Source organism: Rhinoraja longicauda, chromosome 34 (genome assembly GCF_053455715.1).
Source record: "Rhinoraja longicauda isolate Sanriku21f chromosome 34, sRhiLon1.1, whole genome shotgun sequence".
Lineage (NCBI taxonomy): Eukaryota > Metazoa > Chordata > Chondrichthyes > Rajiformes > Arhynchobatidae > Rhinoraja > Rhinoraja longicauda.
In genome coordinates this window covers 3476145-3492137 of record NC_135986.1, presented here as the reverse complement: position 1 = coordinate 3492137, position 15993 = coordinate 3476145, and the positions used below count along the sequence as shown (strand labels likewise).

Below are 15993 nucleotides of genomic sequence, written 5' to 3'. Positions count from 1 at the left end.
CATCTCGGAGAAAACCCACGCAGGTCACGGGGAGAACGTGCAAACTCCGTGCAGACAGCGCCCACGGGCGCTGTCTGCACGGAGTTTGCACGTTCTCCCCGTGACCTGCGGGATCGAACCCGGGCCTCTGGCGCTGCGTGGCGTGAAAACAGGCCATTCGGCCCACCAAGCTGACCGGCTAGCACCATCCACCCCCCCCTAGCACACTAAGGGGGCATATTTTACAGAGGGCCAATTAAACCTACAAACCCGCACGTCTTTGGAGATGTGGGAGGAAACCGGAGCACCCGGAGAAAACCCACGCGGGCCACGGGGAGAACGTGCAAACTACGCTCCTCCCTCCCTCCCCCTTCCCCTCCACTCCATCCCCCTCAACCCCCCTCATCCTCCTTCCCCCTTCCCTCCAACCCTCCTCCCTCCCTCCCTAGGAGATAGATTTAAACTTTAAAACGTCAATAACTTTAAAAACATAACACCGATTTCAATGAAAGTCCTTCCATTAGCACCAAAGGGACGACGGTGAGTAAGGTGGGCCTGAAATTGTCACGCTACCGTGCAGCGTTTTGGCTGCTCTTCAGGAACAAACAAACAAACAAACAAACGAGAGTTTTAGTGTATAGATATTGCTTCTCAAAATGTAATTCTAACCGAAAGTGGGACCGGGCGTGTAAGAAGGAACCGCAGATGCTGGCTTACACCGAAGATAAGACACAAAGCGCTGGAGTAACTCAGCGGGTCGGCCAGCATCTCCGGAGAAAAGGAACGGGTGACGTTTCGGGTCGAGACCCTTCTTCAGACCGGTCAGGGATAAGGAAAACGAGGGATACAGACGGTGATGTGGGGAGATAAAGACCAATGAATGAGATACGGAAAAACATGGATGGCGTTCAGTGCACGATGAGGCCAGTAAAGTCCGATCAAGGATAGTCCAAGGGTCTCTGACGATCTAACTCAGCTGGTAGACACAATATACAATAGGTGCAGGAGGAGGCCATTCGGCCCTTCGAGCCTGTACGCACCGCCATTCAATGTGATCATGGCTGATCATTCTCAATCAGTACCCCGTTCCTGCCTTCTCCCCATACCCCCTGACTCCGCTATCCTTAAGAGCTCTATCCAGCTCTCTCTTGAATGCATTCAGAGAATTGGCCTCCACTGCCTTCTGAGGCAGAGAACTCCACGGATTCACAACTCTCTGACTGAAAAAGTTTTTCCTCATCTCCGTTCTAAATGGCCTACCCCTTATTCTTAAACTGTGGCCCCTGGTTCCGGACTCCCCCAACATTGGGAACATGTTTCCTGCCTCTAACGAGTCCAACCCCTTAATAATCTTATACGTTTCGATAAGATCTCCTCTCATCCTTCTAAATTCCAGTGTATACAAGCCCAGTCGCTCCAGTCTTTCAACATATGTTGGAGTAACACAAAATGCTGGAGTAACTCAGCAGGTCAGGCAGCATCTCGGGAGAGAAGGAATGGGCGACGTTTCGGGTCGAGACCCTTCTTCAGACTGATGTCAGGGGGGCGGGACAAAGGCTAGTTTAGTTTAGTTTAGTTTAGAGACACATAAAGCGCGGAAATACATCGGGTCCGCGCCGACCAGCGATCCCCGCACACTAACACTATCCCACACACACACACACACACACACACACCAAGGACAATTTTTACATTCACCCAGCCAATTAACCTGCAAGCCCGCACGTCTTTGGAGTGTGTGGGAGGAAACCGGAGAAAACCCACGCGGGTCACGGGGGGAGAACGTGCAAACTCCGCACAGACGGCGCCCGCGGTCGGGATGGAACCCGGGTCTCCGGCGCTGCATTCGCTGTGAGGCGGCAACTCTACCGCCGCGCCCACCGTGACCGCACTTTCGTCTGGGCGGGAAGGAACTGCCATCCCCGCACACTAACGCTATCCAGCGCGCACCAGGGACGATTCACGGCCCGAAACGTCACCCGTTCCTTCTCTCCCGAGATGCTGCCTGACCCGGAGTCACTCCAGCACTTTGTGTCTACCTTCGATTTGAACCAGCATCTGCAGTGTTTTTTTTAACTACAGGTAAATCAGCTATTCCTTTAAACTAGACCGGGGGGAGGGTGGGATGGTTTGTTTAGGGTGTTCGGTACCCTAGCAGAGGGGTAAATGGATCTCCGTGGTAGTTGAGCCCAGACGGTCCCCAGCCCTCGGTGGCAAGGAGTACCAGCCCCAGAACCGACCTGTGACCCTCTTGAGACTTTGACCCGAGACGGAGGTGCAGCAGTCAGTCATCATCCAAACCAAACAGAAGTAGGAATGACTGTCCCTGAACAAACAAAACAACGACGGACGACTTCTCACCCCCATCTGCGTTCATCTCAGGTCAAGGAAAACCCTCCCCCCCCCCCGATTGTATTCTGATCAGGAGACAGCCGGCCTTGTCTCTGTTTGGCGAGGCCCATTGCCAAGTGGGGCTAGTTCAGCCACTCAGACATGACTTCAGACTGGAGTTTGAGTTTCCACCCAAAGACTCATCTATATATTAATACTCTCCTTTGTTTGTTCCTGAACAGCAGTCAAATCGGTACAAGACAGCGCGACAATGTCAGGCCCACCTTACTCACCGTCGTCCCTTTGGTGCTGATGGAAGGAGTTTCATTGAAATCGGCGTTATGTTTTTAAAGTTATTCACGTTTTAAAGTTTAAATCTATCTCCTAGGGAGGGAGGAGGGGAGGAGGAGGGGGTGGAGGGTGGATGGGAGGAGGGGAGTAGGAGGGGGTAGAAGGGAGGAGGGTGGAGGGTGGGGTAGGGGAGGAGGGGGAGTGGAAGGGGGAGGAGGGGAGGGGGTGTGGAGGGGAGGGGGAGGGAGTGGAACGGAGGAGGGAGGGGGTGGAGGGGGAGGGGGTGAAGGGGAGGAGGAGGGGGTGGAAGGGAGGAGGGTGGAGGGGAGGGGGGAGGGAGAGGAGGGTAGGGGAATGGAGGGAGGGGTGGAGGAGGATAAGGGGAGTTGAGGGGGGGAGGGGAAATAGGGGAGAAGGTAGGGGATGGAGGGGAGGAGGGGAAGGAGGGGGTAGAGGGGAGGTGGGTGGAGGAGAGGAGGTGGAGGAGGATAAGGGGAGTTGAGGGGGGGAGGGGAAATAGGGGAGAAGGTAGGGGATGGAGGGGAGGAGGGGAAGGAGGGGGTAGAGGGGAGGTGGGTGGAGGAGAGGAGGTGGAGGAGGATAAGGGGAGTTGAGGGGGATGGGGAGGGAGTGGAGGGGTAGGAGGGGCGGAAGGGAGAGGGGGGTGGGAGGGGCTGGGGAGAGGGGGTGGGAGGGGCTGGGGGGAGGGGGTGGGAGGGGCTGGGGGTGGGAGGGGCTGGGGGGAGGGGCTGGAGGGAGGGGGTGGGAGGGGCTGGGGGGAGGGGGTGGGAGGGGCTGGGGGGAGGGGGTGGGAGGGGCTGGGAGGGGCTGGGGGGGGAGGGGCTGGGGGGAGGGGGTGGGAGGGGCTGGAGGGAGGGGGTGGGAGGGGCTGGGTGGGAGGGGCTGGGGGAGGGGCTGGGGGGAGGGGGTGGGAGGGGCTGGAGGGAGGGGTGGGAGGGGCTGGGGGGAGGGGGTGGGAGGGGCTGGGGGGAGGGGGTGGAGGGAGGGGGGTGGGAGGGGCTGGGGGGAGGGGGTGGGAGGGGCTGGGGGGAGGGGGTGGGAGGGGCTGGGGGGAGGGGGTGGGAGGGGCTGGAGGGAGGGGGTGGGAGGGGCTGGGGGGAGGGGGTGGGAGGGGCTGGAGGGAGGGGCTGGGAGGGGCTGGGGGGAGGGGGTGGGAGGGGCTGGGGGGAGGGGGTGGGAGGGGCTGGAGGGAGGGGGTGGGAGGGGCTGGGGGGAGGGGGTGGGAGGGGCTGGGGGGAGGGGGTGGGAGGGGCTGGAGGGAGGGGGTGGGAGGGGCTGGGGGGAGGGGGTGGGAGGGGCTGGAGGGAGGGGGTGGGAGGGGCTGGGGGGAGGGGCTGGAGGGAGGGGGTGGGAGGGGCTGGGGGGAGGGGGTGGGAGGGGCTGGGGGGAGGGGGTGGGAGGGGCTGGGGGAGGGGGGGTGGGAGGGGCTGGGGGGAGGGGATGGGGAGGATAAGGGGGAGTTGAGGGGGGAGGGGAGGAGGGAGGGAGGGGATGGAGGGGAGGAGGGAGGGAGGGGATGGAGGGGAGGAGGTCGAGAGGAGGAGGAGAAGGGGAGTTGAGGGGGGATGGGGAGGGAGTGGAGGGGAGGAAGGGAGCGGGGGGGTGGAAGGGGGAGGGGGGGAGGGGAGGGAGGGAGAGGATAAGGGGAGTTGAGGGGGGGAGGGAGAGGAGGGGAGGGTGGAAGGGGTAGGGGAGAAAGGGGGTAGGAGAGGGTGCTGCACCAATGCAGGAGAGGTTTGGGCCGGCCCCAACGTGTCCACTTGGTCTAGTCCCATTCCAAATAAGAGTCTAGTTTGTTGTCAGGTGTAGCGAGGCAGAGTGTGAAGCCCTTTCGCTGGGTCAGCAGAAAGACAATACACCATTACAGTCAATGTTCATACCGGCGGGGGGGGGGGGTAAGCTGCCCGAGCAGAATATGAGCCGCCGTTCCTCCATTTTGTGCGCTGGGCCTCACTCTGACAGTGGAGGAGGCCCAGGGGCCACTCTACTAAGCCGCCCGCACGAGGCTGCCACAGATAGCAACAAAAACGATTTGTCATCGGTAGTCCATAATCAAGCTGGGTTTCTGGGGCGATTGTATTTGGCGGCTGCGTCACAGAGCCCCACTCTGTGTTCTGCTTCCTGTTGATCGCCCGAAGCTTTCTGCTGGTGACCATCAGTGGCAGCAGTAGCCGTCGTTTGGCCCTGGTTATAGGCTGACTTGTGTCAGAAGGGACTGCACGCAGTTGCTGGTTTGGAAACGTAGAAAAATAGGCGCAGGAGTAGGCCACTCGGCCCTTCGAGCCAGCACCGCCATTCAATGTGATCATGGCCTTTATACGCAAAATGCTGGAGTAACTCAGCGGGTCAGGCAGCATCTCAGGAGAGAAGGAATGGGCGACGTTTCGGGTCAGACTGAAGAAGGGTCTCGACCCGAAACATCGCCCATTCCTTCTCTCCTGAGATGCTGCCTGACCCGCTGAGTTACTGAAGAAGGGTCTCGACCTGAAACGTCACCCATTCCTTCTCTCCTGAGATGCTGCCTGACCCGCTGAGTTACTCCAGCATTTTGTGAATAAATACCTTCGATTTGTACCAGCATCTGCAGTTATTTTCTTATAATATGATCGTCTAAAATCAGTATCCCCGTTCCTGATTTCTCCCCCATATTTTTTAGATTTTGAGATACAGCGCAGAAACAGGCCCTTCGGCCCACCGAGTCCGCGCCGCCCAGCGATCCCCGCACATTAACACCATCCTACACACACTAGGGACAATTTTTATATTTTACCCAGTCAATTAACCTACATACCTGCACGTCTTTGGAGTGTGGGAGGAAACCGAAGATCTCGGAGAAAACCCACGCAGGTCACAGGGAGAACGTACAAACTCCATACAGACGGCGCCCGTAGTCGGGATCGAACCTGAGTCTCCGGCGCTGCATTCGCTGTAAGGCGGCAACTCTACCGCTGCGCCACCGAGCCGCCTTTGATTATACAAACATAGAAAATATGTGCAGGAGTAGGCCATTCGGCCCTTCGAGCCTGCACCGCCATTCAATATGATCATGGCTGATCATCCAACTCAGTATCCTGTACCTGCCTTCTCTCCATACCCCCTGATCTCTTTAGCCACAAGGGCCACATCTAACTCCCTCTTAAATATAGCCAATGAACTGGCCTCAACTACCTTCTGTGGCAGAGAATTCCAGATTCACCACTCTCTGTGTGAAAAAAACGTTCTCATCTCGGTCCTAAAAGACTTCCCCCTTATCCTTAAACTGTGACCCCTTGTTCTGGACTTCCCCAACATCGGGAACAATCTTCCTGCATCTAGCCTGACCAACCCCTTAAGAATTTTGTACGTTTCTATAAGATCCCCCCTCAATCTTCTAAATTCCAGCGAGTACAAGCCGAGTCTATCCAGTCTTTCTTCATATGAAAGTCCTTCCGTCCCTTGATTCCGTTAGCCCGAAGAGCTAAATCTAACTCTCTCTTGAAAACATCCTGTGAATTGGCCTCCGCTGCCTTCTGCGGCAGAGAGTCCCACAGGTTACACTGAAGGTAGACACAAAAACCTGGCGTAACTCAGGCAGCATCTCCGGAGAGAAGGAACGGGCGACGTTTCGACTCGAGACCCTTCTTGAGTTGTTAACTTCTGCGGAGTTTGCACGTTCTCCCCGTGGGTTTTCTCCGGGTGCTCCGGTTTGCCCCCGTCCTCCAGAGAAGCTGCCGCTTCGACAGCCACTAGAGAACGTAGAACGTTCTCTCCGACTAGCGTTCCCACCAGTTAGTTTGTATAAGTACTTATTTAATTCATTAGTTTTGCTGCTTTGTGTTGCCAGGTGCCGCCCTCTCCTGGCCACAACTGGCACGGCAGCTGGGCAGGGTCAGGTAGTACTGTCCACCCCACTGTGACCATTCCACCCGTCTATCTGCTGCTATCCCGCCACCATCGGAGCTGCAGAAACTGCTGGCTGAGGCCGCCCCCAGGTGGGATGGCAGCGGATAAAGGGACTAACGTTTGAGTCAGAAATCCAAAGACGTACAGGTATGTAGGTTAATTGACTGGGTAAATGTAAAAATTGTCCCTAGTGTGTGTAGGATAGACAATAGGTGCAGGAGGAGGCCATTCGGCCCTTCAAGTCAGCACCGCCATTCAATGTGATCATGGCTGATCATTCTCAATCAGTACCCCGTTCCTGCCTTCTCCCCATACCCCCTGACTCCGCTATCCTTAGCTAGATCCTTATCCAGCTCTCTCTTGAATGCATTCAGAGAATTGGCCTCCACTGCCTTCTGAGGCAGAGAATTCCACAGATTCACAACTTTCTGACTGAAAAAGTTTTTCCTCATCTCAGTTCTAAATGGCCGACCCCTTATTCTTAAACTGTGTGTGGCCCCTGGTTCTGGACTCCCCCAACATTGGGAACATGTTTCCTGCCTCTAACGTGTCCAACCCCTTAATAATCTTATATGTTTCGATAAGATCCCCTCTCATCCTTCTAAATTCCAGTGTATACAAGCCTAGTCGCTCCAGTCTTTCAACATAAGACAGTCCCGCCATTCCGGGAATTAACCTGGGCAAAAACAGGAAGTTCGTCAAAAGGAACCAAAAAAACAGGAAGCCATTGAGAAATTGACCCTGGGCTGACCACTCTAGTTCTCCGACTAGTTTCACCATCCTCCTTATCAATTTCCCTCTTTGTATGTCTTCTTGTAACATTCCCCTCACCTACCAGTGAACCAATCTATACACACTTGGACTCAGCTTGGTATAAATGTACAAATGTACAAATGCAACCCCAATAGGGGTTGGAGAGGCTAGATGCGGGAAGATTGTTCCCGATGTTGGGGGAGTCCAGAACCAGGGGTCACAGCTTAAGGATAAGGGGGAAGTCTTTTAGGACCGAGACCGAGACCAGGTGCGGTCTCACTAGGATAGTGTTAATTTGCGGGGATAGCTGGGCGGCGCGGACCCGGTGGGCTGAAGGGCCTCATATGTAAGTCCTGCCATCCTGCCATCCCAGGGATCAATCTGGTGAACCTTCTCTGTACTCCCTCTAAGGCAAGAACGTCTTTCCTCAGGTTAGGAGACCAAAACTGCACACAATACTCCAGGTGCGGTCTCACCAAGGCCCTGTACAACTGCAGCAGAACCTCCCTGCTCCTAAACTCAAATCCTCTTGCTATGAATGCCAACATACCGTTCGCTTTCTTCACTGCCTGCTGCACCTGCATGCTTGCTTTCAATGACTGGTGCACCATGACACCAAGGTCACGTTGCATCTCCCCTTCTCCCAATCGGTCACCATTCAGGTAATACTCTGCTTTCCCGTTCTTGCCGCCAAAGTGGATAACCTCACATTTATCCACATTATTTCCGCGCTGTATCAGTAAATCTAAATGCGGATTTAGTTCAGTTTAGAGATACAACGCGGAAACAGGCCCTTCGGCCCACCATGTCCGCGCCGCCCAGCGATCCCCGCACACTAACACCATCCTACACGCTCTAGGCCCTTCGAGCTTGCACCGCCATTCAATATGATCATGGCTGATCATCCAGCTCAGTAGCCTGTACCTGCCTTCTCTCCATACCCCCTGATCCTTTTAGCAAAAAGGGCCACATCTAACTCCCTCTTAAATATAGCCAATGAACTGGCCTCAACTACCTTCTGTGGCAGGAGATCTTCGCTTTCCTCCCACACTCCAAAGACGTACAGGTTTGTAGGTTAATTGGCTGGGCAAATGTAAAAATTATCCCTAGTGGGTGTAGGATAGTGTTAGTGTGCGGGGATCACTGGGCGGCACGGACCCGGTGGGCCGAAGGGCCTGTTTCTGCGCTGTATCTCTAAATCTAAAAAAAAATCTAAACCAGCAGTGCGCTCAGTATCCCAACCTAAAACGTCAACGAGCCACATTCTCCAGAGATTTTAGTTTAGTTTAGAGATATAGCGCAGAAACAGGCCCTTTCGGCCCACCAGGTCCGCGCCGCCCAGCGATCCCCGCACATTAACACTATCCTACACCCACTAGGGACAATTTTTACATTTACCAAGCCAATTAACCTACAAACCTGCACGTCTTTGGAGTGTGGGAGGAAACCGAAGATCTCGGAGAAAACCCACGCAGGTCACGGGGAAAACGTACAAACTCCGTACAGACAGCGCCCGTAGTCGGGATGGAACCTGGGTCTCCGGCGCTGCATTCGCTGTAAGGCGGCAACTCTACCGCTGCGCCACCGTGAACGCCCTTACAAAGATCAGATGAAGCCAGACTCGCTGAGTTACTACAGTACTTTGTGTCTTTTTTACACAGTGTTCTCACCCAGGCCTCACTCAACGGTGGAGTTCAAATGACAATGCTTGTGCATTGGGCAGGCCACATCAACCTTATCCATTACCACAGCACCCATTCAAATGGAATGGATGTAAGCTATCCTTGAGGAATTCCCAAAATTCTTTAGATTGTGAGGAAACAGCGACTACAACTCCTTTATTCAAAAAGGAAGGCAGACACCAAGAATCTATAGGCCAATTAGCTAAACATCTTTCAATAAGTTGTTCGTAAAGCGAACTTAGAAAAATCCGAGAATTTATATATAAAAACCTTCGTTTGTTTGTTTGTTTGTTTGTTTGTTCCTGAACTGCAGCCAAAATGGTACACGATAGCAAGACAATTTTAGGCCCACCTTTCTCACCGTCGTCCCTTTGGTTTTTGTAGCCAGTTAATCTACGAACCTGCACGTCTTTGGAGTGTGGGAGGAAACCGAAGATCTCGGAGGTCACGGGGAGAACGTACAAACTCCGTACAGACAGCGCCCGTGGTCGGGATCGAACACGGGTCTCCGGCGCTGTGAGGCAGCAACTCTACAGTTTTTTCCCCAGCTGTTATCAGGCAACTGAACCATGACAATAGACAATAGGAGCAGGAGGAGGCCATTCGGCCCTTCGAGCCGTTCCATCAACAACCAGAGAGCGGTCCTGAACTACCATCTACCTACCTCATTGGAGACCTTCGGACTATCTTTGATCGGACTTTAACTTGCACTTTGTTCCCTTTATCGTGTGTCTGTCTGTACACTGTGGATGGCTCGATTGCAATCATGTATTTATTGTCCTTCTGCTGACTGGCTAACACGCAACACAAAAAAGCTTTTCACTGCACCTCGGTGCAAGTGACCATAAACTAAAGTAACTAGGGGAACCATCTCAGCTGTGGCGAGGAGAGAAGAAAGTGAGAAAATAATCAAAGCCTGAACACACGAGAGTTTATTAAATCTGTGCACAAGACCCACGCTCAGGCACGATGACAAGTATGGTACATGTTCATGTAAAAAACTGTCATAGAAAACACAGGCACACACACACATTCAGACAGGCACACACCCACACACATTCAGACAGGCACACACCCACACACATTCAGACAGGCACACACACACACACACACACACAGGCACACACACACACAGACCCAGACACACACAAACCCAGACACATACACACACCCAAACACACAGACCTAGACATACACACAGACATACATACAGACATACACACACACACTCAGACACACAGACCCAGACACACGCACTCAGACACACACAGACCCAGTCATACACACAGACCCAGACACACACACATAGACCCAGTCATACACACAGACCCAGACACACACACATAGACCCAGTCATACACACAGACACACGTACTCAGACACACACAGACCCAGACATACACACACAGACCCAGGCATACACACACACAGACCCAGACACACAGACCCAGACACACACACACACAGACCCAGGCATACACACACACAGCAGATATAATATTGGAACAACCTCAGTTGGTGATGGTTTATGAGTCCACTCACATTGGCACAAACTGCACCCCCCCCTCACTCTTGCCCCCAAAACATCACTGACTAAGCCCCAACCTGACCAGGGGTGGGGGAGTGGGGGTCTCCAGGCCTCCTGCCTCACTGGGACTCTCGGCTTGAACCCGCTGCCCCGGGCACGTCCTCCTCGTCCGGCGGGCAATCCACAAAGTCGGCCAACATGGCCGTCGTCTCGTCCTCTCCAGGCTGGTGGGGGGGGGGGGGGGTGGGGGGGGGGGGGAGAGACAGGGTCAGTGACACGCGCACCAAACACACGGGCGACAGACACGTGGCAACAACATACACACACACAACACACGGACAACATACACGCACACAACATGGGCAACAGACACACGGCAACAACATACAAGCACACGCACACAACACACGGGCAACAGACACGCGGCCACAACAGACATTTCACAACGAGAGGAGTTGAGTATAGGAGCAAAGAGGTCCTTCTGCAGTTGTACAGGGCTCTGGCGAGACCGCACCTGGAGTACTGTGTGCAGTTTTGGTCTTCAAATTTGAGGAAGGACGTCCTTGCTATTGAGGCAGTGCAGCGTAGGTTTACCAGGTTAATCCCCGGGATGCGGGACTGTCATACGAGGAAAGGTTGGAAATACTGGGCTTGCATTCACTGGAGTTTAGAAGGATGAGAGGGGGATCTTATAGACGTATAAAATTATAAAAGGACTGGACAAGCTAGATGCAGGAAAAATGTTCCCAAAGTTGGGGGAGTCCAGAACCAGGGGCCACACACACACAGTCTAAGAATAAAGGGGAGACCATTTAAAACTGAGGCGAGAAGGAACTTTTTCACCCAGAGAGTTGTGAATCTGTGGAATTCTCTGCCACAGAGGGCAGTGGAGGCCGATTCACTGGATGGATTTAAGAGAGAGTTAGATAGAGCTCTAGGGGCTAGTGGAATCAAGGGGTATGGGGAGAAGGCAGGCACGGGTTACTGATTGTGGATGATCAGCCGTGATCACAATGAATGGCGGTGCTGGCTCGAAGGGCCGAATGGCCTCCTCCTGCACTGATTTTCTATGTTTCTATACACGCACCAGGCACACAAAAGATGCACACGCACACGGGCAACAGACATGTGACCGCAACATGGGGCACCAGGCACACACGCACTAAACACGCACACAGCACACGGGAGAGCAAAAAAACAGGCATGCACAACACACGCACGCACCACGGACGTGCGCACACACACACAAACCACGCGCATGTACACAGAACACGCAAAGAAAAGTGCGAGCATCACGTACGCACAAACACACACGAGCACTAAACACGCACAGGCCAGCCGTACCTTTCCCTGCTCCGGGTCGGCGGTTTCCTCTGTCTCCTGCCGCGTCTCTCCGGCGGCGCTCCCCTCCACCGTCACCACCGCCACCTCGGCCGCCGCCTCCTCCGGCTTCTCCTCGGCATCTCCCGGCTCCGGCGCGGCCTCCTTCTCCGGCGCCCCGGCCTCTCCCGGCGTTCCCGGCTCGTCTGCCGGCGCCGCCGTTGCCGCCTCCTCCTTCTCCTCCTCCCGGTTCTCCGTCGCAGTCGCCGGCTGCTCCTCCCGCGGCCCTCCCTCGGCTGGAGCCTCCTCCTCCTCCTCTCTCCGGGGCTCGGCGCTCCGCTCCGGCGCCACGGCCTCGGCGGCAAGCTCCCCTTCCGCCGCCGCCACCGGCTCCTCCTCCTCCGGCGCTCCATCCCCGGCGGACTCCGCCGCCGCCTCGGTCGCCACCTCCTCCTCCCCCGGGGTCCCGTCAGCCTCCGGCGTGGGGCCGCGCAGCCCCGCCAGCATCTCCTCCTCCTCCATCTCCTCCTCCTCGTCCTCCATCTTGTAGTCCATCTCCTCGTCCTCGTCTTCCTCGTCCTCCAGCTCCCCTTCCTCGTAGTCCTCCTCTTCCTCGTAGTCCTCCTCATCCTCCTCGTCCTCGTCCTCCTCCTCCTCGTCGTCCTCCTCCTCCTCGAAGTAGTCCTCCTCCTCCTCCTCCTCCTCTGGGAAGTCCCCATCCTCGTCCTCGCTGCTGTTGATGTTGATGACGGTCAAGTCTTCTTCCAGCTCCTGGGGGTCTTGGTCTTCGGCGAGGAGTGGCAGGGTGGCCGGGGGCGGGGGGGGCTGGCTGAGCGCTTGCGTTGGCGCGGGCGGAGGAGGCGGTGGTGGCGGCGGCGGAGAGGACACCACGATCTTCTGCACGTCGGCCTGCGCCTCTTCCTTGGCGGCCCGGGCGAGGGGGAGGGGTTGCGTTTGGGGAGGCGAGGCGCCGCAGCGCTGCGGTACGAGCCCGCCCGGCACGATCATCACGCTGTCGTCCGAGTCGCTCTCCAGCGAGATCTCCACGTCCGAGTCCTCCTCGCGGTCGTAGCGCACGAACACGGGCCGCCGCCCGCCGTCCCCGAACAGCTCCTCCTCGTCCTGCTGCCCGGACTCCTCGTCCTCCGGCGTGGCGGGCGGCTGTGGGGGCGGCGGAGGGGCGGGGAAGCGTGCCGGCGAGACCGGGGGCGGGGGGCGGAGGAGGCCGGGCGAGGCGGGGGCTGGAGGCAGCTTGGATGCGGCTGGGGTCTCCGGCAGCGGCGGCCTGAAGGCGTTGGCGCTGACGCTCACGGGCGACTGTAGAGAGGGCACCCTTGGGTGCAGCAGGCAGTTGCAGATCACCAGCGCCTCAGCGCAGAAAACAGACACCTGCGGACGCAAGACAGACCGGCGCCGTTAACGGGCTGGGAGAGACGGACCTTTCACCGTCCGGCGCGGCCTGGAACGTGGCAACTTCAACAGCCTGACCGCGGGAACAGGCCCTTCGGCCCACCGGGTCCGCGCCGCCCAGCGATCCCCGCACACTAACACTATCCTACACCCACTAGGGACAATCTTTACATTTATACCAAGTCAATTAACCTACAAACCCGCACGTCTTTGGAGTGTGGGAGGAAACCGAAGATCTCGGAGAAAACCCGCGCAGGTCACGGGGAGAACGTACAAACTCCGTACAGACGGCGCCCGTAGTCGGGATCGAACACCGGGTCTCCGGCGCTGCATTCACTGTAAGGCAGCAACTCTACCGCTGCGCCACTGTAGGCTTCGGTCTGCTGCGGGGGTGAGGGGCGGCAGGTGGGGGTCCGGCGGTGGTCTTACCTCGGTGCTTCTGTCGTTCTGGCCGTAGCTGAAGGTCCTGACTCCGCAGTGCAGGGGAGGGGGCCGCCGGGGGCTGGGCACCAGCAGCAGGAACAGCAGCAGCCGGTACAGCTCCCTGCGGCAGTCCGCGCGCAGGTACGGGCTGGGCCAGCCGGGGCTCACGCCCTGCTGCAGTCGCAACAGCAACGGCACCACCAGGTCATGCAGCTTCTGCACAGGGATGGACGGAGAGAGGAGGGAGGGATGGAGGGAGAGGAGAGGAGGGAGGGAGAGAGAGAGAGACGGAGAGAGGGGGGAGGGAGAGAGAGGAGGCAGAGGGAGGGGCAGAGGGAGGGAGAGAGGGGGGGAGAGGAGGGAGAGGTGGAGGGAGGGAGAGGTGGGAGGGAGGGGAGGGAAGGAGGGGAGAGGAGGGAGGGAGGCAGAGGTGAGACTTCGCCGCGGACGCCAAAATAAAACTGCCCACACCGGTAAAGTCTTAACTCCCTCGTTCCCAGCCGCAGTCACCAAAACACAGACAATAGGTGCAGGAGGAGGCCATTCGGCCCTTGAGCCTGCACTGCCATTCAATATGATCACGGCTGATCATCCACAATCCTTGCCCCATTCCTGCTTTCTCCCCATTTCCCTTGATTCCGTTAGCCCTAAGAGCTACTCTGACCCACACATCTTACAACATAGAACAGTACAAGCCCATCGAGTCCACTCTGCCATTCCATCACGGCCGATCTATCTCTCCCTCCCAACCCCATTCTCCTGCCTTCTCCCCCTCACCCCTGACACCCGCACTAACTAAGAACCTCCGCTTTAAACACATCCACTTTTGGATCGATATTTTTAAAACTATCTCCAAAGTTATCGATAACCAACTGGACTTAGATCCAAAATTAATAATATTAGGAGTATCAGATCACATTACAAACTTTACGATAAGTCAGGGACATTTTCTTGACTACAGTTTAATAACTGCGAACGTGCAACGTAGGTTCACGAGGTCAATTCCCGGAATGGCGGGACTGTCGTACGTTGAAAGACTGGAGTGACTGGGCTTGTATACACTGGAATTTAGAAGGATGAGAGGAGATCTTATCGAAACGTATAAGATTATTAAGGGGTTGGACACGTTAGAGGCAGGAAACATGTTCCCAATGTTGGGAGAGTCCAGAACCAGGGGCCACACAGTTTAAGACTAAGGGGTCTGCCATTTAGAACTGAGATGAGGAAAAACTTTTTCAGTCAGAGAGTTGTGAATCTGTGGAATTCTCTGCCTCAGACGGCAGTGGAGGCCAATTCTCTGAATGCATTCAAGAGAGCTAGATAGAGCTCTTAAGGATAGCAGAGTCAGGGGGTATGGGGAGAAGGCAGGAACGGGGTACTGATTGAGAATGATCAGCCGTGATCACATTGAATGGCGGTGCTGGCTCGAAGGGCCGAATGGCCTCCTCCTGCACCTATTGTCTATTGAAAAGATTAATACTTAAATTTTGGGAAAAAACAGTAACCCCCAGTTAAAATGTGGATTACGGAAAAGACCGAGACCTTGCATTTGGAAAAAATAAGGTTTGTCTTAATTGACAAACCAGATCTATTTTTTAAAATTTGGTCTCCGTCTATTGAATTTTTAAAAAAGTAAATGGGTTTGACACAAAACTAAAATTTGAAACTAAAGTTAAAACTTGAGTTTAGGGTTGGATGTACAACTATACTCATCATCTCCCGGATCTATCCCCATAACCTTTATATTTGTAATTCTCTTTCTTCCTTGCTAATAAACATAAAAATAAAATATTTTAAAAAAACATCCACTGACTTGTGGCCTCCACAGCCGTCTGTGGCAAAGAATCCCACAGATTCACCGCCCTGACTGAAGAAATTCCTCCTCGTCTCCTTCCTAAAGGAACGCCCTTTAATTCTGAGGCTGTGCCCTCTGGTCCTAGACTCTCCCACTAGTGGAAACATCCTCTCCACATCCACTCTATCCAGGCCGCTCACTGTTCTGTACGTTTCAATGAGGTCCCCCCTCATCCTTCTAAACTCCAGCGAGTACAGGCCCAGTGCCGACAAACGCTCATCAGTACTGTTCAATCTCCCCATCGTTGCATGAGAGGCCTCTCAATCCTCTGTTAAACTTCTACCAGGGCTATCAAGGTTTAACTATCAACTGTTAATTTGATGTTGGGGGGAGTCCAGAACCAGGGACCACCCACAGTTTAAGAATAAGGGGTAGACCGTTTAGAACGGAGATGAGGAAAAGTCAGAGTTGTGAATCTGTGGAATTCTCTGCCTCAGAGGGCAGTGGAGGCCAATTTTCTGAATGCATTCAAGAGAGAGCTAGATAGAGCTCTTAATGATAGCGGAGTCAGGAGGTAC

The 15993-nt window shown here is 55.3% G+C and overlaps 1 protein-coding gene across 1 annotated transcript in view; it reads right to left on the bottom strand.

Annotated features, from left to right (window-relative positions):
* Positions 1-9860: 9860 nt before the first annotated feature.
* Positions 9861-15993, bottom strand: part of pelp1 (proline, glutamate and leucine rich protein 1) — a 36720-nt gene continuing 30587 nt past the window's right edge. Inside the window, exons 15-17 of the mRNA XM_078427820.1 lie at positions 13627-13836; positions 11812-13176; positions 9861-10691 (exon numbers count right to left, since the gene is read on the bottom strand). Of these exons, the coding sequence (XP_078283946.1) occupies positions 10587-10691; positions 11812-13176; positions 13627-13836 (1680 nt within the window). The 3' untranslated portion in view covers positions 9861-10586. The remainder of the gene's footprint in view (positions 10692-11811; positions 13177-13626; positions 13837-15993) is intronic.